This window comes from Carlito syrichta, unplaced genomic scaffold (genome assembly GCF_000164805.1).
Source record: "Carlito syrichta isolate Samal-C Ts95f unplaced genomic scaffold, Tarsius_syrichta-2.0.1 Scaffold301646, whole genome shotgun sequence".
NCBI classification, from domain to species: Eukaryota; Metazoa; Chordata; class Mammalia; order Primates; family Tarsiidae; genus Carlito; species Carlito syrichta.
In genome coordinates, this window is record NW_007245742.1 from 42441 (window position 1) to 64767 (window position 22327).

Genomic DNA, 22327 nt, shown 5'->3' on the forward strand with positions numbered 1-22327 from the left:
ATGGTTTTTCAAATTCTGTATTTTAAACATTTGATAGCATACAGATCTGTTATAGGAACTCTAAATAGTAGAGTTGGCAACCACATTGCCAAAGCTCTACTCAAAGACAATCTGGATTAAAAAAACAATCTTCCTACATGTTCAGTACTGTTTCCAAATTTGTGTGCCTAAGTATATGCACACCTACAAAATTAATAGTAGTACCTGTAAATTATTTAGCTTCAAATTCTAAAAAACAAAATTCCTTGCTTACAATTAACTGAGACAGGATATTCTAGAAAATGAAATACAACTCCAATATAAACTATTTTTGAAAAGTAAAACAGCTCCAAATTTTCACCACTTTGGTATATAACTGGTATTTCCTTTTTATGAATACTTTAAAGAAATCTATAATTTGAAAGCAAATCTCAGCAGTTAAACATTCTTAGGTAACACAGGAACTCTAACAGTCTTACTTTAGGAGAAAAGAAACAGATTATAGCTGTTTAGAATAATTCTGAAACAAAACAAAACAAAACAAAATCTTTCTATTCCATATTTTTGCCAATTTATGGAAAGGAGAAAACAAAGGTATAGAAAAAAGAATGCAAAAGATAAATAAAGCAAGAAAAAGTCACAGAACCTAGACATAAACACAAAGATACTGAGGCAGAATAGAGAATATATATCAAATTGATAGAAAGTTCTGAACAAAGATATTGTAAAGATCAACCATGCATTTGGTGACAACTGGTTGATTGTGAGGGTTTCCTCAGATTATAAGGATCTACAGTGATACAATATCTTTACATTCAAGGAATCATCTTGTGTGGTCTACAAAATATCTGCACCAAGAATCTCTTGCTTGTCTTGCAAGATCCATCCATATCTGAAAGGATATGAATGTAAACATGGAGAAATATTTAATTTCATATCGTAACAGCCTAAGTCATAGTGACTATGGACCTCTAAGATTATCTCATTTTAAGAAACACCCATATCAGATTATCAATTTGCTCATTACAGCAACTTAATTTCAGTAGGTATATAAAGACTGATTCTTTTGATTTCATTTTTCTTTCCAGGGTCAAGTTAAAATAATTTAGATTCTGTTCACTTCCAAATTAGTTTCAGTCAATGCCAAGAATAGAACAATGCCAAGAACATGTACAGAGTCATTATTATAATATAATCTGCTGACTAAACTAATAACAATGAGTCCAATGATCACTTATTTATTAGATATTCTACTAGATAACATTTATTAGGTAAAAAATTAATGTAGTATAGGTTCATTTCAACTAAGCAATAGTCTTCAATTTAATTTTTTACTTTTATTATAAGCATTATCAACAAATAGCAATCCACCAATATCAAGATAAAGAAATAAGTAGAATACTATAACTCCCTGAACTATCCTGTAAATAAAAGAGGTAACATATGTGAGAATTTTACACAAAGACAATTTTATCTTAGTTGAAGTACAAATGTGTGTTTACTAACAAATTTTTAGTATTCACATCCAATAAGTACAACTAAAAGGAAGTTAAAAAAATTAAGAAGATACAAATCCTTAAAGTAGGTACAAGAAGGCCAAATGTTTGCAGTCATTTAAAAAGTGAAATCTAAAGGTGAAAATAAAAGATAAAATGGAGTGCACACTAAGAAAGTAAATGATGTTGCTTTGGAAAACATGTCTTAGGACACTGAACTGATACTTCCCAAATATTAAAGTAAGTAAATAAATTTGATAATAAAAGTGTTCTACCAAAGCGACTTAGGAAGACAGCGCTCTGAAGGCATGGTGAAGGAAGCACTGGTCTATCATGAGACTTGTTTAGAATCTTGATTCTACCATTTAGCTTTATGACAATGGGATACTTTGTTAACTGCTTTAGAATTCAATTTGCTTATCTTTTTTTTTTTTTGAATGGGAGTCTCACTCTGTCATCCAGGCTGGAGTACAGTGGCATGCTCCCAGCCACCTCAGCATCAACCTGCTGGGCTCAGGCGACCCTTCCAAGTAGCCGGAACTACAGGCGTGTGCTACCACGCCTGGCTAATTTTTTTATTTATTGTAGAGGCGAGGTTTTACCAAGTTGCCCAGGTTGGTCTCAAACCCCTGGACTCAGGCAATCTTCTCGCTTTGGCCTCCCAAAGTGCTGGGATTATAGCACTTTGTCAATTACAGCACTTTGTCAATTAGAAAGCACTTGTCAGGTTAAAAATGGAAGAAAAAGAGTTTCATAAAGCCAACACCTGGCCCACTTATCTTTTAAAAAACGAGAATATAGGTTACTTTTTAAGTTTCTTCTACCTTTAAAAATTGTCACTCTAGGGTAACAGCTGTAAACTAAACTTTAGAGAACCTGGATTTATTTCCAGCTCCTTAAGCAAGTCAGTTACATTTAATTTTCATCTATAAAATAAGTTTTAGACAAAATCATCTCTGAAGTTTTTTTTCCAGTTCCTACTTTTTAAAGACTCATACTGTGAAAGAGAGCTAAGAATGGTCCCTTAGAAGTAGCAAGCACATAAACAGTTCATAATCTAACAATAATAGCTCACTGGTGACATCTGCTGCTGAAACTGGGAATTGAACACATGAGAGTTACGGGAAATAAAAGGGTTAAAATGAACTTTGTTAATTAGAAAGCAAAGCACTTGTCAGGTTAAAAATGGAAGAAAAACAGTTTCATAAAGCCAACAACAACCTATGTGGCAGAATATATACACAAGACAACTGGTTTATACTGACATGAAATATAAAGTCATTGACAATAGGAATAATTAACTGCTGACAATGAAGAAACAAAATAACGTAAGGGTCAAACATGAGCAGAATGCTTTATACAACCCAAGATATACTAATGGTACATCAGGAAAAACAATTTTTCCATCGCAAAATTATCTAGTTTCCTGATAAGAATTAAAAAAAATAACCCATTCTGGATGTCAATGACAAACCATTTTCCCCTTGTTTTTGTTTTTCAATTTGTGTCTAAACTCTAGAGTAAGAATAGGAAAAAGTTAGGGTCACAGTTTGGCTAGACGATATGCCAAAGATGACAGAAAGGAAAGAGAACTACCTGACTTCTATTTTGCTTCCATCTTTTCTCTCAGGGAGAGTGAGTTTTAGACCAGAAGGATAAAAATGCAAAACGATGAGTTTTCTTAGATGTCTAGTTATTTTAGATGAGTTCTAGGTCTTGAGGCTAAATGAATTACCTCCCTGGAATAGAACAAATTTGTGAATATAATTATGGAACCTAAATTCTGAGGAAAAACAGAAAACGGCCAAAGTTCAAAAAGGCTGTAAGTGGCTAAGTATTCTGAAATTCAAAGAGAAAGATAGAGTTCAAGAAATTAAAAGTGTGAAGTCTGCTACAGATCTTCAGGAAAATACAGAATAGTTTGGAATACATAGGTTTTGTCAGATCTCAGAAGAGGCCCCAATGAACACCTGACACTTCTGTGAAAAGTGCCACATAAGAAGCAATCATACGCAACGACTCATGTAACCTGGTTCAGAGGTGCCAGATTAGTAGACTTAGGAATATTATGTCATTAGGAGTCAGTGAAGATTCTCTAGCATCTCTGTGAAAAAGTTGGAGAAATGAGGGTTACAGGATAATACAGTGAAGGAGACTAGTATTTGGTTGAACAATCTCATTCAAGAAAACTGGTGTAAGGAGAACCCTATTAGCATGCTACATGGGCCTTGTTCTGCTTTATTAAACATTTTTATCCACAATGGGAAAAAAATATTTTATAGTTTACAATAAATGGATGACTTCCTATATGGGATGTTAGGGAGAAGATCCTTTAAGTAGTTCACAATGGCTGTCCCAGAAATATCTGTTGAATTACCTAACAATCTTTACAGTAAAGCTCCACTCCCAGGGAACTTGGGATGGAAAAAATCTCTTCTAAAGATTAACAGGACACAAAACACTTGATTCATTTAACATGCAACTTGGAAACTTACTTTGTGATTTTATCACAAATAAGCTAAAACAGGCAATGTTCATACAACATGGTCTTGAACTGTGTGGGTTCACTAACGTGGGGATTTTTTTTAACAGTCACACTGAGTATACGTGCCTCCCTTTCTACCTCCTCCATCTCTCCCACCTCTGCCACCCCGAGGCAGTGATTTTAGCTAGATATTCTGGATAATTTGCGGCTGCTTCTACATCACCACTTGCTGCTTCACATTGCACCTTTATGTTATGGAGACAGCTTCTTTCCTTAAACCTCATGGACCAGTATCTGCTAGCTTCAAAACATTTTTTCCCTATAGCTTTCTCTCCTTTCTCAGCCTTCACAGAATTGAAGAGAATTAAGGCCTTGCTCTGGGTTAACCTCTGTCTTAAGGGAATATTGTGGCTGGTTTGATCTCCTATCCAGACCACTCAAACTTTCTCCATGTCAGCAATGAGCCTACTTTACTTCATCATTCATGTTTTCACCGGAGTAGCACTTATATTTCCTTCAGGAAATTTCCCTTTGCATTCACAGCTCAGTAACTCTTTGGTACAAAAGGTCTTGCTTTCCAACATGGATGCAGCTGAAGACAATCATACTAAGTGAACTATCACAGAAACAAAGAACTGAATACCACAGGTCCTCACTCATAAATGGGCCCTGATCACTGATCACACAGGTATCAAGTGTGGGACTGGCAGATGCTGGACACTGCTAGGGGAGGCAGGAGGGCACGTGGCAACATACTGGGTACCTGGTCTACTCTCAGGGGGAGAGAAGACTAGTCAGAAGCCCAAATTTCACCTGCACACAACTTACATATGTAGTAAATCCTCCTTGTACCCCACAACTCAAAATAAAAATTATAAAATAAAATACTATAGGCCTAGCTTCTGGCCTATCACAGCTTTTGACATGCCTTCCTCACTAAGCTTAATCATTTCCAGTTTTTTATTTAAAGTGAGAGACATCAGACTCTTTCTTTCATTAGAACATTTAGGCCACTGTACAGTTATTAATTGGCCAAATTTCAATATTGTTGTTTCTCAAGGATAGGAAGTCCCAAGGAGGGGGACAGTTGGTTGGTGGAGCAGTCAGAACACACAACATTTATTAAGTTTGCTGTTTATATGGATGCAGTTTGTGGTGCCCCAAAACAATTACAATAATCCATTAGAGATCACTGATCACCATAACAGATGTAATAAAGAACGGAAAAGTTTGAAATATTGTGAGAATTACTAAAATGTGACACAGAGACATGAAATGAGCACAAGCTGTTAGAAAAATGACACCGATAGACTTGCTTGATGCAGGGTTGCCATAAACCTTCAACTTGTAACACATGAAGTATCTGCAAGGTGCAATAAAGTGAATTGTAGTAAACTGAGGTATGCCTATATCTTACCTAAAAGAAAGAATGATATTTGAGATTGGGGCTAAATAGACAGTAATGAGAATGTGAGTACTACTACTACATCTACTACCACCAACACCAGTACAACAACTACTACAATTACCACTACTAACACACACTTGTATAGTGCTTATTAGTGCCACATCTCGTTCATTCATAAGATATATTTATTCACTGAATCATTCAAAAAAATCATTTCAACTATGTATTATTATTATACCCAGTTTAAAGATGAGGAATGACTCAAAGAGATTGGATAATTTACCCAAAATTACTTAGTTAGTAAGAAGTTGAGTTGGGAGTCAACTCAGGCAGACTAGTTTAGGGTGCAACTTTTTTTTAAGTTGGGGTCCAGCTCTATCATTCAGGCTAAAGAGCAGTGGCTCACAGCTCACCATAGCCTCAACCTCCTGGGCTCAGGTGATTCCTCTGCCTTCTGGGTAGCTGGGACTACAGGTATGCACCACCACACCTGACTAATTGTTTTAACTTTTTTTTTGTAGAGACGAGGTCTTGCTAAATTGCCCATGTTGGTCTTGAACTCCTAGGCTCAAGCAATCCTCCTGTCTCAGCTTCCCAAAGTGCTAAGATTACAGGTGTGAGCCACCATGCCCAGCTGATTGTGACTTAAATACAACTACACTGTACTGCCAAGGGCATCTCCACATCTGCAAGTAAAAAAATAAATTTTTTTAGCCTGCAAAATTTTCATCCTTTTGTATTTAAACAAGGACTACTACTTTTTGCTCTTATTGAAGGGCTTCAGAAGCTTTACAAACCTATGTAAGAGATAATATCTCACTTGAATTACCAATAACCACAAAAAAGGAGTACTGGAGGTGTTATTTGGATTTAAAAAGTTAAGTAAATAAGCAGAACGTTACTTAAAAAAACAGAAATAATTAAATAGTTTTACTATTTATGAAATAGTTACCTAGAATTCCATGAAATACTTTGTTCTTTTTCAGGTGAATGACACTCATCTTACTATTGGTTCTCACTAGAATTCAGACATATTCCTTAGGTATTTATTTACTGAGTACAAAAAAGCAACAAAATACAAATAGAATAAGAAGTTGGAAATTATTACCTGAATAGAATGAACCCAAGTGATTCTACTGCTGCCCTCCTGACATCATCATTAACATCACTTACCTAAGGAAAAAAGTTTAAGATGAACATATTATACCATGCATTCTAATACTATGAGGCCCATATCATTCAAATGTAAATTAGACGTCATTAATATATTATTCTTTTATTAGAAAGTCTTTCCCTTCATCATTGATATCAAAACAACACCACACACTTCTAAATACATACAATAAATAAATACATTTTAAAAATACACAGTCAGGTGTGATGGCTCAAGCCTATAATCCCAGCACTTTGGGAGGCCGAGGTGAGAGGACTGCCTGAGTCCAGGAGTTCGAGACCAGCCTGGATAACTTAGTGAGACCTCATCTCTACAATAAATAAAAAAATTAGCTGGGCATGGTGGCGCATGCCTGTAGTTCCAGCTACTTGGAAGGCTGAGGCAAAAGAATGGCCTGAGCCCAGCAGGTCGAGGCTGTGGTGGCTGTGAACTCCAGCCTGGCAACAGAGTGAAACTCCAACAAGGAAGGAAAGAAGTGAGGGATGGAGGGAAGGGAGGGGAGGGAGGGGAAGGGAAGAGAAGGAGGGAGGAAGACAGACAGACACATGTTTGTTTTTTTTTTAAAGAATGTGTTTTCTCAATTTAGAAAAAGTCACTGGAAAATTTCATTTCAGGGTTCAGAAGTCTTTAAAGCTTGGGAAAGTTTAAGATTCAGGGCTATTTCTTAAGACTGTTTCAGCTTGCAGTATAGTTTTTATGGGCTACACTGGAAATCTAACTATTCCTTCAGTGTTGTTTTCAAAACAGTATGTGCTCAGGTCAAGCAAAATAGAAACACTTAGAATATGCTACATACTGCGCTGCTAAAAAAAATTACTAATACATATTTTGGGATGTGAACATCCCTGGGAAGAAGAAGTGAATAACAGTTTAAGCCTTTCTACATGGGAAGGTGCTCTTGGTTTACCTTCTCCCAGCACTCTGATGCTACAAATCTACTGAATTACAATATATGTGGAATGTCTACTGTGTAACCAAGCAATATTACTTATTAGCTGATAACTATACCCAGACTAGAAGAACTATGAATGGAGAAAGCCTGTTGGAAAACATAGGCATTGGCTTTCTTGTGCAGTTTGTCTCTTAAATTGGGCATGTTCTTTAGGAGTTGGGGCTGGGGGGTGGTTTAAAGAGGCAGGGACTTACCCTGTCACCTAGGCTTGAGTACAGTGGTGCTATTATAGCTCACTGCAGCTTTGAATTCCTGGGCTCAAGTAATTCTCATACCTTAGCCTTTTGAGCAGCTGGGATTACAGGCACAAACCACCGTGCCCACTAGGGGTACCTGGAAGATTTCCCAATCCTAGCATGGCCACATATACTTACAAGTCTCATCCCTTACAAATGAGGGTGCCTTTTGTAGTGGAGTTTCAGAAGTTGCATCTGAATGGCTTTAAGGACTTCCATTCATACGGTTATCCTGTCCTATATCCTTCTGAAAAGTTAAGTGAATCTAGTGCTAGGTTATGGCCTATTGTGTCCAGTGAATGAGAATCTCAACCTTAGATCACTGGTGGTGGTCATGTGATGTGGGTGCTGCACTCACCTAGACACTTACTGTCTATCTGCAAATTTTCCCTTCTACCCTATTCCCAAGAAAGGTCAGAGTACTTACAGCAACATGTAGTAGGCGTCGAATAGCTTTGTTGTTACCAGAGCCGCAATAAGCCATGGCTACAGTATACATTCCAGAGCGTCGAAGAATTGGGTCCTAAGAAATAATAATGCAACATTAATAATCAACTTATTATTTCAAACAGTAACGTCTACAGTCTAGCAGGCATCCGTCAGGTAAGTTGGTTTTGGGTAGTAAATGGAAAACTCAAGAGTTCTTTTGTGGTTGGTAATTTCCTAAATAAATGGGGAAATAAAAGACTAATATAGAAAGAATAAACTGCTCTTTTTTTTGAGTTGGGGTCTCACTCTGTCACCCAGGCTGGAGTGCAGTGGCACAATCATGGCTCACTGGGGCCTCGACCTCCTGGGCTTAGGCAATCTTTCCGCCTCAGTCTCTTGAGTAGCTGAGAACTGAAATCATTCCAGAAATAATATTTCTAAAAGAAATCAACTTGTATATTACTAAGTACCTATGCTGGATCTGCTTATCTGAATATCACAGATCTGAAGCCATGGCTAAATTTAAAATCCTCAAACTACTTCTACCACCATAAATGCAAACCACCATACCCAGCTACTTTTTGATTTTTGTAGAGAGGGATTTTCCTATGTTTTGTGCAATATGCCTGCCTTGCTTCATACTTTCTAGGAAGTATAAACTCAAGTCAATATCAATACCCACTTCCCTATGGCAGTCAACTTCCATTGAACAAACAACAAGGAAGTTGTCTTCTAATTCTACATTTTTACCTTATTACTTAAATCCTAGATACTGAGTGCTGAGAGCGGTATGGAGTCTGATAAAACAAATTAATTCAAAATTTTATCAATAAACTATAACAGTGTTTTTTTTTAATCAGATTATAATGGATAGTATTACTTACCACTAACAATCTACCACACATAATACCACTGTAAAAAAAAAACAAAAAGCAATGGACAAAAATCTCACCCAAATAAGTATAGAGATTGGCACTATCTTCTGAAGAAAGAATGATACAAACTTTATATCTTATTAAATGACTATGAAATCATTCCAGAAATAATATTTTTAAAAGAAATCAACTTGTAAATTCCTAAAGACCAATGCTGGATCTGCTTATCTAAATATCACAGATCTGAAGCCATGGCTAAATTTAAAATCCTCAAACCACTTCCATTCACCTCTTCCAATCAGTGTTTCTCTTTCTTAATGTCTATTAGGCTTTTATATATCTTGCAAGAAGTTTTATGAACAAATGTGCTTAGGTGTTTTGATAGAAACAGAGTTATTTCCAGTAAAGACAAGTATCATTTTATTTTAAACAAGCTGGAGATAACTGGAGAGTGAAAGATGAAGAGGGAAAGAGGATAAATGTGATCTCACCTTATCACGACAGAGAGATTCAATGAGAGCATCAGCTTCTTCCATTCTTCCATACATCACTAATGCAATGCCAACTGCAAGACCACGCAAAATCTTCTCATGCTGAGTCTCTTGTGCATAACCAACCATGTCTTCAATAGCCTGGGCATTTTTAGAGCCCAACATAACCAAACCTAGGGCTAGGCCAGCTGCTTCCCCTTGGGAGTAAAGAGTAAAATGTTAACAAATAAGAGTTTTATTTGTGAAGTCAATAAAACATCCAATTGGAAATAGCATTTATTAGCATCAACTATCAAAATAACCATTTTAAAAAACCATCTGATGAAGAAAAGAAAACTTTATATGGAAGTACATCTATTCATTTATAGCTGTTTTCCTTTTAAACCTTGACAGAATGTACCACCAAATCCTAAGTGATTTCAAAGGAGACACTGAACATTTTTTCCTACATTATCAGCAAGCAGTATGGAATAATATAAGTAGATCACTCTATTAAATTCCTATTTGCAAAAGTTAGTGTATACAAATGGACATACAGGATATATCATTTTAGAAAGCCTATGTATCACAAAACATGTTTTAAAAAGGTAAGTTTGAGAAATAAAGCAAAACCCATTCTCTCTTCAAGTAGAGAAATCCATTAGAATTATAAAAGGCTACGAAATATAGGCAGAAAACAAATATTACAATTATATTAATTAATGCTTAAGTTTGTTGCCTTTAGAAAGAAAAGCATCATTACCTGTCACAGCATCATCCTGATAAAGGTTTGTTTTTAGCAAATCATAAACATCCTGGCGTGCAGTTCCCATGGCAGCCAAACCAAGGCCCAGACTGCCACCATGTCGAACAATCTAGGAAAAAAATTGACTCCATCGATTTGGTACACTGTTTAAAATCAAGGCTTTCATTCTAATTTCAAAATACATTTTGATATTAGATATACAGAGGTTGGCTTAGTAAGAATGATCAGAGAGGATCTGATAATCAGAAGGCCAGTGGTAACCTCATCAATTTCAGTTTCAGCAGAAAGATCTTTGCTAATACAAAATGATAGTGAGCTAATACGTTTTCATGAGAAGGGAGGGAAGACTGAACAACAACTAAGAAAGAAACAAATGTTAAGGAAAAAATTTTTTTAGGATAGGTGAGAACTGAGTATGCTTACGGACTGAGGGAAAGAAGGCAATAGAGAGGGAGAAGCTAAAGAGAGAGGAGAAAAAGGTATCTAACAGAAACATGGTTATGAAGAAAATGGGAGAAAATGGGATCAGAGTACACTTGAAATATAGACATTTTAAAAAGGAGATTTCAGCGGTCATCTGTCATCTTTCAATGCATAGTATTCTTTATTTGGAGACAGCACTCCAATCTTGCTTCGGGAATACTCTTCCCTCTAATGGTTGGAGTCTTGGTGGGACTGTCATTTAAGTTCCCATCCCCTCCTAGTCAAAGTGTGGGCAGGTGACCTAAGTCAGGTCAATAGGATGCTACTTCCCTGGAATTTTAATCTTTCTTAAGTGGAATAATCCAATGATCAAAAACATTTCAAGTTCATTCATCCTGACAGTAGGACCCTGAAATTATGATTTTGTTAGTTCCTGTTACCCAGATCCCTGGAGTTGTTCTGGCACTTAACTGCGAGAACTGGTTCATCAGCTTTTTCATTAATTACATATGCTATTTCCAATAAATTTCTTGTTTAAGTTAGTTACAAAAGGTTTCTTTTCCTTTTTCTTTTTTTGGAAAGCAGGATTTATTGAGAGGACAGAAAAGCTCCCAAGTGGGAGGGGACCCAAAGGGGTTACCTTCAAAAGGTTTCTTTTTAAAAATTGGTATTATTTATTTATTTATTTAAAATCAAGGTCTCAATCTGCAACCCAGATTGTTGCAGTGGCACGATCACAGCTCACCACAGCTTAAGTGATGCTCCTGTCCCAGCCTTCTGAGTAGCTGGGATTACAGGCATGCACCACCATGACCAGCTAATTTTTTGATTTTTTTTTTTGTAGAGATGCAGTCTTGCTATGTTGCTCAGTTTGGTCTCAAACTCTTAGGCACAAGCAACCCTCCCATCTTAGCCTCCCAAAGTGCTAGAACTACAGGCCTCAATGAACCATCATGCCCGGCATAGGAGGTTTTTAATGCTGTCTTTTTGATACTGTTTTTCTAACCATAAACCCTGCCTGATAAGATACCTGGGACCAAATATGTGCACATATGCACAAGTTTTGTGGAGAGAAAGATTGTTAACTGAGACAAGTAATCCTATGGCTTCAATCTTTTCAATGAAGAATGAGGATAAGGCTTTTCTGGTTCACTTAACTACTATTCTGATAACCTTCTAAGAGTTTACCCTAACATAAAAGTTAAAGTCTAAAATCTTATTTTAATGTTTCTTAAAATAAGAAAAGGGTTACTTAATATGTTTTTCCAAAATATTTACACTGAAAAAATTATCAAACATCAAAATAAGTAAGAATTCTGATTTCTGAGAGAGTATGGGGGGGATCCAAAAAAACAGAATTTATTTATTAAAAATCTTGTATTTACCCTTACATGTATAAACTTCAGTCACCTTCAAAGTACTCTCCATTTGATACAACACACCTATCAAGAAATGTTTTCCACTGTTTTTGAACTCATCTATTTTAATGCCTTTTAGTGCTTCTGTCGTTTCACTTCTTCCACATCAGCAAAATGTTTCACTTTGAGGTCTTTTTAGTTGGGGAAAGAAACAAACAAAAATTCTCTTGGGATGAGACTGGGAGAATACGGAGGGTGGGGCACAGGGGTCACACTGTTTTTGGTCAAAAACTGCTGAACACTCAGCACAATGTGGGCAGGTACACTGACATGGTGGAAGAACCAGTCATCTGTTTGCCACAACTTGGGAGGTTTCTTCCACAAACTGTGGCGCAACCGTCTCAAAACTCCGAGATAAAAACTTTGGTTGACAGTTTGCTCTGGAGGAACAAATTCTACTACAAAAGACCCACCTTCCAAAAGATAATTCTGAGTTTTTTTGGATCTCCACTCATATGTATATTTTCTTTGGGCCTTAGTTTCCTGTAAAGTAATATGGCTAGACTCGATGACAACTAAGGTCTTGTGGGGTTTTTTTTGAGTTGGAGTTTCATTCTGTCGCCTAGGCTGGAGTGCAGTGGCACACTCACGCCCACCCCAGCGTCAGCCTGCTAGGCTCTGGCGATCCTTCACCTCAGCCGTCCAAGTAGCTGGAACTACAGGCATGTGCTACCACACCACTCTAATTTTTTTTATTTATTGTAGAGATGAGGGCTCACCAAGGTGCCTAGGCTGGTCTTGAACCCACGGGCTCAGGCAATCCACTTGCCTCGGCCTCCAAAGTGCTGGGATTATAAGTTGGGTCTTGTGGTTTTAACATTCTAAGAGTCTAAAGTGTGGGGATACAACGCATGTTTTACAAATACTTTGTCCTTTGTTTTGCTTGTCACACACAGGGTTTAAAGGAATGAGACACACAATTTTAGCTTATAGAGAAGAAAAAGAAATTACCTTAGGAAAAAAAACTCTTAAGACAATAGTTCTATTTTAGGTATTCCTAAATCCTACAGAATCTCCAGTCACTAAAATAATTTGGGAAATAAAATGATTTCCTGGATTCTGAAGTAATGAAAATCTAGTTTTCCATTTCAACACTTACATCATTGCTGGCATTCTTCAGCTGATTAAGCAGATAGTCGATTATATCACCACCATGATTGGCATGAATAAGACCCAATGCATAGAGACCTCCACCTTCCTGATAGGCTGATCCTGGAGAAGTGTCCTTGGGAAGGTATGTTGCCATTAACTGTAATGCTTCCTTCTCATGACCCTGTTAATGTGAGCCACAACAGAGATGTCAGTAAAAGAAAGTGAAAGGAAAAAAAATAATGTTTTCTATGATTACTGTTTTCTCCCCAGAATGTTCACTTGGTGAAAGGGAAGGAGGTAGTGTGGTTCTCTCCCATACAACCGTATCAGTCAAACAAGAGAACAATCTTTAAGATACCCAGTCACATTCTGGTTAGAAAACATCACAAATGCTTCATTTTTTTCCCCACTGTTTCATAACATTTGCCCAAATTAATCTTTGACTATGCAAATAAAATTTCAATTTATCCTCTAAATGGTTTAGACAGTCCTTTTTTTTTGCTTTTTGTTTTGAGTTGGAGTCTCACTCTGTCGCCCAGACTGGAGTGCAGTGGTTGCTCCCGGCCACCACAGCCTCAACCTGCTGGGCTCCGGCGATCCTTCCGCCTTAGCCCTCCAAGTAGCTGGAACTACAGGCGCGCGCTACCATGCCCGGCTAATTTTTGATTTATTGTAGAGATGAGGTGTCGCCAATTGCCCAGGTGAGTCTCGAACCCGCGGGCTCAGGCAATCCACTCACCTCAGCCTCCCAAAGGCGCGGGATTACAGGCTGAGCCACCGAGCCCAGCGGCTTAGACAGTCTTTACAGGAAAAGGATGTCCACTTCTTATTAAAAACAAACATACACACATATATATTGTAACATATTATTTACTTCATCTTTCCCTGTAAGATGACTGACCTGATTTAACAAAATTTACTTGTCAATAAATTATAATAAACTTTAATTTTTTTCTTAACCCCAGGAAAACAGCTTCTTTTCTAATATATGTTCACACTGATCAATATATATTACCTTATGAATTACACCCAAACTGGCTGTAGCAGTAAATTTTGCCCAGTTAGTGGCTCTGGCCAACCATTCCAAGTTATCTCTGTAAAAAAAGAAAATAGTAATTTTAGTTAGCATTAAAACAAATGAATTTCTAAAAGTTTTTTAACACTATGTCAAAGGATTAAAATTTTACCTTGAACCATTTTAAATAATTTTATTTTGTGGAACTCAAGTTATTGCTGATTCTATTTTACCTCCTAAGCTGTTCTTAATATTTTGTGTATTTTTTAATGCATACGTAACTACACTATAAACAAAAGCAAAATTATATTAATTTTTTACAGCTTAATATATTTCCTTCAAAAGCCTATAATTAAGCTAAGCAATAAAAGGAATTTATTTTATCTTAAAACAAATAGGCATATACAATAAAAAAAATACATAAAATAGCAACAATATAATTTAGAATTCAAGACTGGTCAGTAGGGAAAGCTCTCCATGTCCATATAACAATGTCAACATAGTCTCTGTTAAAGATGATTTTAAACCCAAGTAGAAATCACCAAGCATATTCACCTAAGAAACTGGTCACTGGTGGTCCCACAGTGCATAAAAGAGTTTGCTATAACGGTTGCTGTGTGACATACAGAATTCCGTACTGCATCCTATGAAAACAATATAGATTTTTTTGTTTTTTAATCATAGGCAAAGTATTTATACAGGCATATGCTCATACACACAGTAAAAGCTCCTATTTTGTGGTAAAAGCATGAACAAACTGAACTAACATTTAAATTATTGATTTTGGGTATTTCTTTATAAAGTCTAAGTAGTTTATAGAAACAAGTAAGTCATATAGTTTTATTTGCAATTTTAGCACAAGCTCAATAGCAGATATGAAGTGGGAATTTAGGTAGCAGATTTTCGATTCTTCAGTTTCTGAATAGTTAAACTTGCCAATTCTCTTCAGCATCTTGTCCAAGGTCTCTAATGTGTTGGGGTAACCTAAGAAATGGTGCTATACCTTTTCTGGTCTGCACCTCTGACAGTTACCAAATAATTTGTTTATTTTTAATAAAACTATATTATAAAACCTACCTTCAAATTGTCATAAATGTAAATTACGTGATTATGTATCCTTTTGTCATTTGTAAAAACTCTATAAAAGTCTCAAAAAGCACTCTTACAGCCAGACTCAATGGCTCACACCTGCAATCATAGCACTTTGGGAGGCCAAGGCAGGAGGACTGCTTGAGCCCAGGAATTTGAGACCATCCTAGGTGACACAGCAAGACTTAGTCTTACTATAAGAAATAAAACAATTAGCCAGCTGTGGCAACACATGCCTATAGTCCCAGCTACTTAGGAGGCTGAGGCAGAAAGATTGCCTGAGCCCAGGAAGTTGAGTCTGCAATGAGCCGCGGTTGTGCCACTGCACTCCAGCCTGGGCAACAGAGTGAGGCCCCAAATTAAAAAAAAAAGAAAAAAAGTATTATTATACAACTCTTTAGTCACTGAATAGTTTATGACTATAAAAAAAAAGAATAAATGACTTTGGAAAGGGGTATTAGGCAAATAAGAGAGGGAAGGGAGAAAGGTTTTTCATGTCATATACCTTTTTATAGTAAAACACTTTAACCAACTATATTACCTGTTCAAAAATTAAAATATTAATAATTGCTAGGATGAGTATCTCAACAAAGGCTGCAACTAGTTAAGAATATCTGCACTCAAGGGGTTCATGGTTCAGTGGGAAATATAGACATATAAACTATATTAATATTCTGATTGTGCTATTTGTCCATTGCTACATGTATACCTTAAGATAAAAAAGGAAAAAAAGCTGGGCTCAGTGGCTCAGCCTGTAATCCTGCGCCTTTGGGAGGCTGAGGTGAATGGATTGCCTGAGACTGAGGGTTTGAGACCCGCCTGAGCAACTTGGCGAGACCTCATCTCTACAATAAATCAAAAAATTAGCCGGGCGTGGTAGCACGCGCCTGTAGTTCCAGCTACTTGGAAGGCTGAGGTAGAAGGCTTGCTGGAGCCCAGCAGGTCGAGGCTGCGGTGGCCGGGAGCGGCCACTGCACTCCAGTCTGGGTGACAGAGTGAGACTCCAACTCAAAAAAAAAGAAAAAAAAGAATTCACTAAGTTTTTAACAAGAGACTAATATAACCACAGGAGATCAATCATTGCTAATTCCATTCCCTTTCCAATAAGCTCAAGAGGTCTACTAATTGCTATTTTTACAAAAACTTAAATACTTATTTCCTTAATCAGGAATGCAATACAACAAAGTATTCAACAAGAAATACATATAAGTACTTACATTCGTCAAAGAAATAAATATAAGAAAATACCTCCATTGCAGATGAATTTCCTACCTTTGTGTTCTTTAGGATCATGAGGTCTGTGTTATTGTTTCGTATTAAGAACTGCAGATGTAACTCAATAGCCATCTCACCACTTAAAATTTTAATCATTTTCAAAGTCTGGTCCTTGGGCTCTGGACTCTGCCAAAATAAAGAATGAAAACTCACATATAAAGTTTTTGAAATCTACTAAGGTCAACTTTATTTCATCAGTCCTAAACCAGTAAAATTCAAACAGTCCATATATACAACAAAAGACATACTTTGATCATAGGATGCAGAAAACTCAATTATCATTTATTCGGAGAGGAAGAATAATTTATTTCTTTATTAGATGTCACAAAGATATGACAAAAGCTTAATGGAAGAATACAATTCAAATCCAACAAGCTTCCAATGTAAAATATTTTAATATTAAAAAAACTGGAAAAAAATAATTATACCTCTTCAAACTGGAACTGAAAAAAATATTCCTGATGACATGCAGGAAAATTACTTTATCATAGTTAAATTATACTTTAGATGAGAAACTCTCTACTCAAAATTGAGAAAATCGAAAGTATCTTGAATCAACACACATATATGATCTCATGAACTACCAAGGCACCAACACAATTCTCTATCCAGGTAAAGAACACATGAATTTACACATCTGAGCATTAGAAACCAAAAGTCCTAATGGATTAAGTATTTACAACCAACAGACCACTACTCTGATATTTACCCTACCCTTCCATATACCACAAACATTAAAAACTAACCTGCAGGGGCACGTGGGAGGGGAGGGCAGGGAAAAAAGCAAAACGAAAAGTAACATGCCTCCCATATAGTCATCATTTATTAGAGGCCATGATTTTGTCTCACCTGTGACAGGTAATTTGAAGTTATTTTAGACAGAGATTATTCTTTGGTAAGGAACTAAGGATTGGGTTTCTTCTAAGTGTTTTCTTGAACCAATTTTTAAAGTTTTACTTTTTATAGAAAATCCTTTTTTATAAAATAACTTTGGTATTAAATTTTATAATAAACTTTCATAAAAGTAGATATACAACATACACTGGAAAGAATTTACAATATACTGTGGGGATACATGTTAGGTGGTAATCTCAACTTCAAAAAGTATACTCACTGCTTCTGGTGTCTTTCCTACAAGCGCACTGCCTGGCTTTTCTTCTGTTTCCATTGAGTCACTAAAATGAAGAAAAGCAACAATCAATAATCCAATAAATCTTTTCTGAATAGAATGTTCTGACAATTTGTTTATACCACAGATTTGAACCATGTTCAAATAAAATATTTTGCAAGCAAATGTTTACTTCATACGTATTACCATTAGGAAAAAAAAATTCTAGGCATCTCTAAGATAGAGGCAACTTAGTCATTGAATTTCTCCCAAATAAATTCATAAAAACATGCAAAGCAACTAGGTTAGCAAAATCCATGATAAATATAACAAGAACAGGTGATAAAATTTCCCTCTCACTCCCAAAACATGGTCAGGTGGAGAAAAACCACCACTAGCTACAAAATCAGTTTGAAATGAAGTAACCAGGGCCCTAACTTCTCTTAAAACTAACCAGCCAATACTCCCACCTAGGTGAAAGCAGTATCATGAAGAAAAAATGCTGGGCAAAGGAAACAGAGTTAGGAGACCTCAGAACAAAAGCCACCATTTTGTTTAACATTCCACAAACACAATAGAAGAGAAAGTTCTAGAGAGCAGTGAAAACAGAAAAACTATCCTAAACAAGGTTTCCTTGTAAAAAGTTCAGAAAAACTAATCAGTAAAAATAATCCACAGAAAAGAATCAAAGTAAAATCCATAAACTATTATAAGAAAAAAAATTATTTCAAAAGAGGTGAACGATATTAAGAAAATGAAACAAAATATATAAGAATACTGCATATTAGAATTAGAAAATCTCAGAAATTAACATGATAGAACTAGGGTAAAATTAGAAATAAAAGAGAAAAATAAGCATTTCAGAAGTGAAGATTAACTCAAAAGGAGCATGTGAGCAAATAAACACAACATATATGCCTTAAGAAAAGGAGAAGGCAAGAAGAAAGAAAATTTGTTAAATCAAAAATAAATAAATAAATGTTATCCCCTTAAGGTCAGGAACAAAGGAAGAATGTGGCCTCTTATCACTTCCATTCTATAATATTTTGGGAATCCTAGCCAATGTAGAAAAATAAGGGGAAAGGTGTAAAGATTAGAAAGGAAGAAGTAGAATAGCCTCTACTCCCAGATAACAAAGATTCTTATGAAGAAGATTCTATAAAAGGATCGATTTTTTAAAAAATTTACTAAAGCTATTAAGTGACTTAAGCAAGGTCACAGAATTCAATACTGATATAAAAAACCAACTGTATTTCTATATACAACTACAAAAATACGGAAATAGAAATTCTAAAATATCGCTTAACAAGAGTATCAAAAAATAAATTATACTTAGGAATAGAAGGAAATTAATCTATGAAAAGATGCACAAAATCTCTGCGCTAAGATCTTAGAACACAGCTGGGAAAAGAATAAAGAAAATCTGAGTAAAGAAAAACACAATGTTCCTGGATTACAAGATTCAATATTGTCGGGATTTCAACGTGCCCCAAACTAAAGATATGCTACACAACACAATCCCAGTTAGAATCCCCAAAGACTTAACAGAAATGCAAAAGAGCTGCAATAGTCAAAATAATCTTGAAAAGAAAATAATCAAAGCTGAAGGTCTTACATTATCTGACTGCAAAATTTACCATAAGCTTTAGTAATAGAGAAAGTGGTATGGATATAAAGAAAGAGAAATATGGGCATACCTGTATTTTATTGCCTTTTGAGCATGTCTTTTAGTGCCATTTTTCCAGTAGCATGTGATCACTTCATGTCTGTGTTACCTTTTGGTAATTCTTACCTTATTTCATTATAATTATAACAACATTTTCATTATTATTATATCTATGTTAATCCGTGATCAGTGATCTTTGGAATTACCACTGTAATTGTTCTGGGGTGCCACAATTGCAGATGCGGTGAAAATAGCAAGAGAACTAGAATTAGAAATAGAGCCTGAAGAGGTGCCTAAATTGCTACAATCTCATGATAAAAGTTGAATGGCTAAAAAGTTGTTTCTTATGAATGAGCAAAGAAAGTGGTTTCTTGAGATGAAATCTACTCCTGGAGACAATAACAGATATAGAATATTTCATAAACTTAGTTGACAAAACAGCAGCAGAGTTTGAGAGGACTGACTGACTGACTCCTATCCTGAAAGATGTTCTATTGTGGGTAAAATGCTATCAAACAGTATTGCATGCTACAGAGAAATATTTTGTAAAAGGAAGAGTCAATCAATGTAACAAAAACTTCACTGCTGTCTTATTTTATGCAATTGCCACAGTGTAGCCAGGCATGGTGGCGGAAGTCTGTAGTTCCAGCTACTTGGAAGGCTGAGGCAGAAGGATTACCTAAGTCACTGCACTCCAGCCTAGACAACAAAGAGACTACAACTCAAAAAAAAAAGAAATTGCCACAGTCATCCCAACTTAGCAACCACTACCTTAATCAGTCTGCAGCCATCAACGTTGAGACAAGACCCTTCACTAGCAAAAAGATTAAGATGTGCTAAAGGTTCAGATGATCATTAGCATTTTAAAGCTACAAAGTATTTTAAACTAAGGCATACACAATTTTTTTAAACACCTAATGCTATTGCACACTTAATAAATCACTGTATAGGACAAACATAACTTTTATATGCACAGGGAAACCAAAAACTCCATGTGACTTACTTTATTGTGATATTCACCTTATTGTGGTGCTTTAGAACCCACAATATTGCCAAGGTATGTCTTTAGATCAATGGAAAAGAACAACAACAACAAAAATTGGTGAACATACAAATGTGGCAAATCGATTTTTGTCAAAGATTCAAAAGCAATTTAACAGGAACTGGACTGTCTTTCAAACCAAAGGTGATGGAACAACTAGATATCTATATGAGAAGAAAAATCATTTATTCTTGTCTCAAACTATATACAAAAAGTTAAGCTTAGATCTACTATAGACCTAAATATAAAACTATATAGCATAGTTTCTTGAAGAAAGTATAACAAGATTCTTTGTAACCATGAGGCTTACAAAAACTTAATTTTTTTTGTAGAGACATGGTCTCACTTTGTTGCCCTGGCTGGTCTCAAACTCCTGGCTTCAATTCACCCACCTCAGCCTCTCAAAGCACTGGAATTACAGGTGTGAGCCACCATGCCTATTCTGGCAAAGAATTTCTTAGGTGGAGCCCCAAAATGGAAAGTTAGATTAACAAAAATAAAAAGTTATGTTCATAAAAAGACAACATTAAGAAAATTAAAAGATAAACCAAAACTAGGAAAAAATATTCATCACATATATATCTGACAAATGACTTCAATTACAATCACAATGAAAGCCAGGCATAGTTGTCCACACTTGTAATCCCAGCTACTTGGGAGGCTGAGGTAGGAGAATCATTTGAGCCCAAGAGTTGAAGTCTACAGTGTGCTATGATTGTGCCTCTGAGCCCTATTGTGGGCAACATAGTGAAGTCTCATCTCTGAAACAAAAAGAAGAAAAAAGAAAAAAGGAAAGAGAAAATCACAATGAAACATCACTTTACACCACTGGAAGGAGTAATATTAAAAAGATGGGTAGGACTTGGGAGCGGGGAGGGTAAACAAACAAACAAACAAACAAACAAAAAAAGATGGGTAACATCAAATGTTGGGAAAGATACATAAAGAACAATCAGAATGGTCAGAATTGTTAGTGAGAAAGTAAAGGTATAACGTTGGAAAACTTTGGCAGTTTCTTATCAAGTTAAACATATACTCTGTGATCCTAGGAATATACCCAAGAGAAATAAAAACATCAGTCTACAAAAAGCCTTGTACAAGAATGTTCAAAGCAGCTTCAGAACCAACAAGCAGACACAATTCAAATATCCATCAGTAAAAGAATGGATAAACAAATTATAACATATTCATACAGTGAAATGCTTACTCAGCAATAAAAAAATAAACAGCTACTGATTCACTCAAAATCACTGATTTATACTGTAGACAGTATCCTGAGTGAAAAAAGCCAAAACCAAAAGAATACATGCTCTATAATTTCATTTTTATGAAGCTCACAAACTGACAAAACTAACCTATGGTGACAGATCAAAACAGTACTTGCCTTGGGGGAAGGTGGTTGACTGCAAAGGTTACAAAAATAATTTCCGAGATGATAACAGAGGTATTGGTAACGTGGGTGTTTACATGTCAAAACTAACTGAACTGTATTCTTAAGATATGTGTGTTTTACTGTATTTAAATGATTACTCAAACTGAAGCAGAAAAATATTCAAAAGAAAGTGACAAATACAGAAGATGGGTCAGAAAGATCCAACATCCCTGTAACAGGAGGCCTCCAAAGAAGAAAAATAAAGCAAGGGAACAAAACAAATAATGACAACTAAAACTCAAGAAAACCTTAGTGAGTCAGGAATATTTCTGGTGAATTTGAGGACCAGCAACGAGGTCAGTGAGGTTTGAGGACAGTAAAAAAGGAAGAAAAGAGACTACATAAAAGGTGTGGTGAGGCAAGATCATGTACGGCTTTGTAGGTTACTTTCAGGACTTAGGATTTTATGTGAAATGTATTTGGAAGGTTTTGGAGGTTGAGAAGAGAGTGCTATCTTGTTTAGATTTCAGAAGAATGATACTCACTGCTGTGTGGAC

At 35.9% G+C, this 22327-nt stretch overlaps 1 protein-coding gene across 1 annotated transcript in view; it reads right to left on the bottom strand.

The window, feature by feature from the left end:
* Window positions 1–22327, bottom strand: part of LOC103257341 (26S proteasome non-ATPase regulatory subunit 1) — a 76515-nt gene that overhangs the window by 37570 nt on the left and 16618 nt on the right. Inside the window, exons 8-16 of the mRNA XM_008055067.1 lie at window positions 17697–17757; window positions 16580–16708; window positions 14774–14862; window positions 14219–14297; window positions 13211–13384; window positions 10268–10379; window positions 9526–9722; window positions 8158–8253; window positions 6477–6541 (exon numbers count right to left, since the gene is read on the bottom strand). Of these exons, the coding sequence (XP_008053258.1) occupies window positions 6477–6541; window positions 8158–8253; window positions 9526–9722; window positions 10268–10379; window positions 13211–13384; window positions 14219–14297; window positions 14774–14862; window positions 16580–16708; window positions 17697–17757 (1002 nt within the window). The remainder of the gene's footprint in view (window positions 1–6476; window positions 6542–8157; window positions 8254–9525; window positions 9723–10267; window positions 10380–13210; window positions 13385–14218; window positions 14298–14773; window positions 14863–16579; window positions 16709–17696; window positions 17758–22327) is intronic.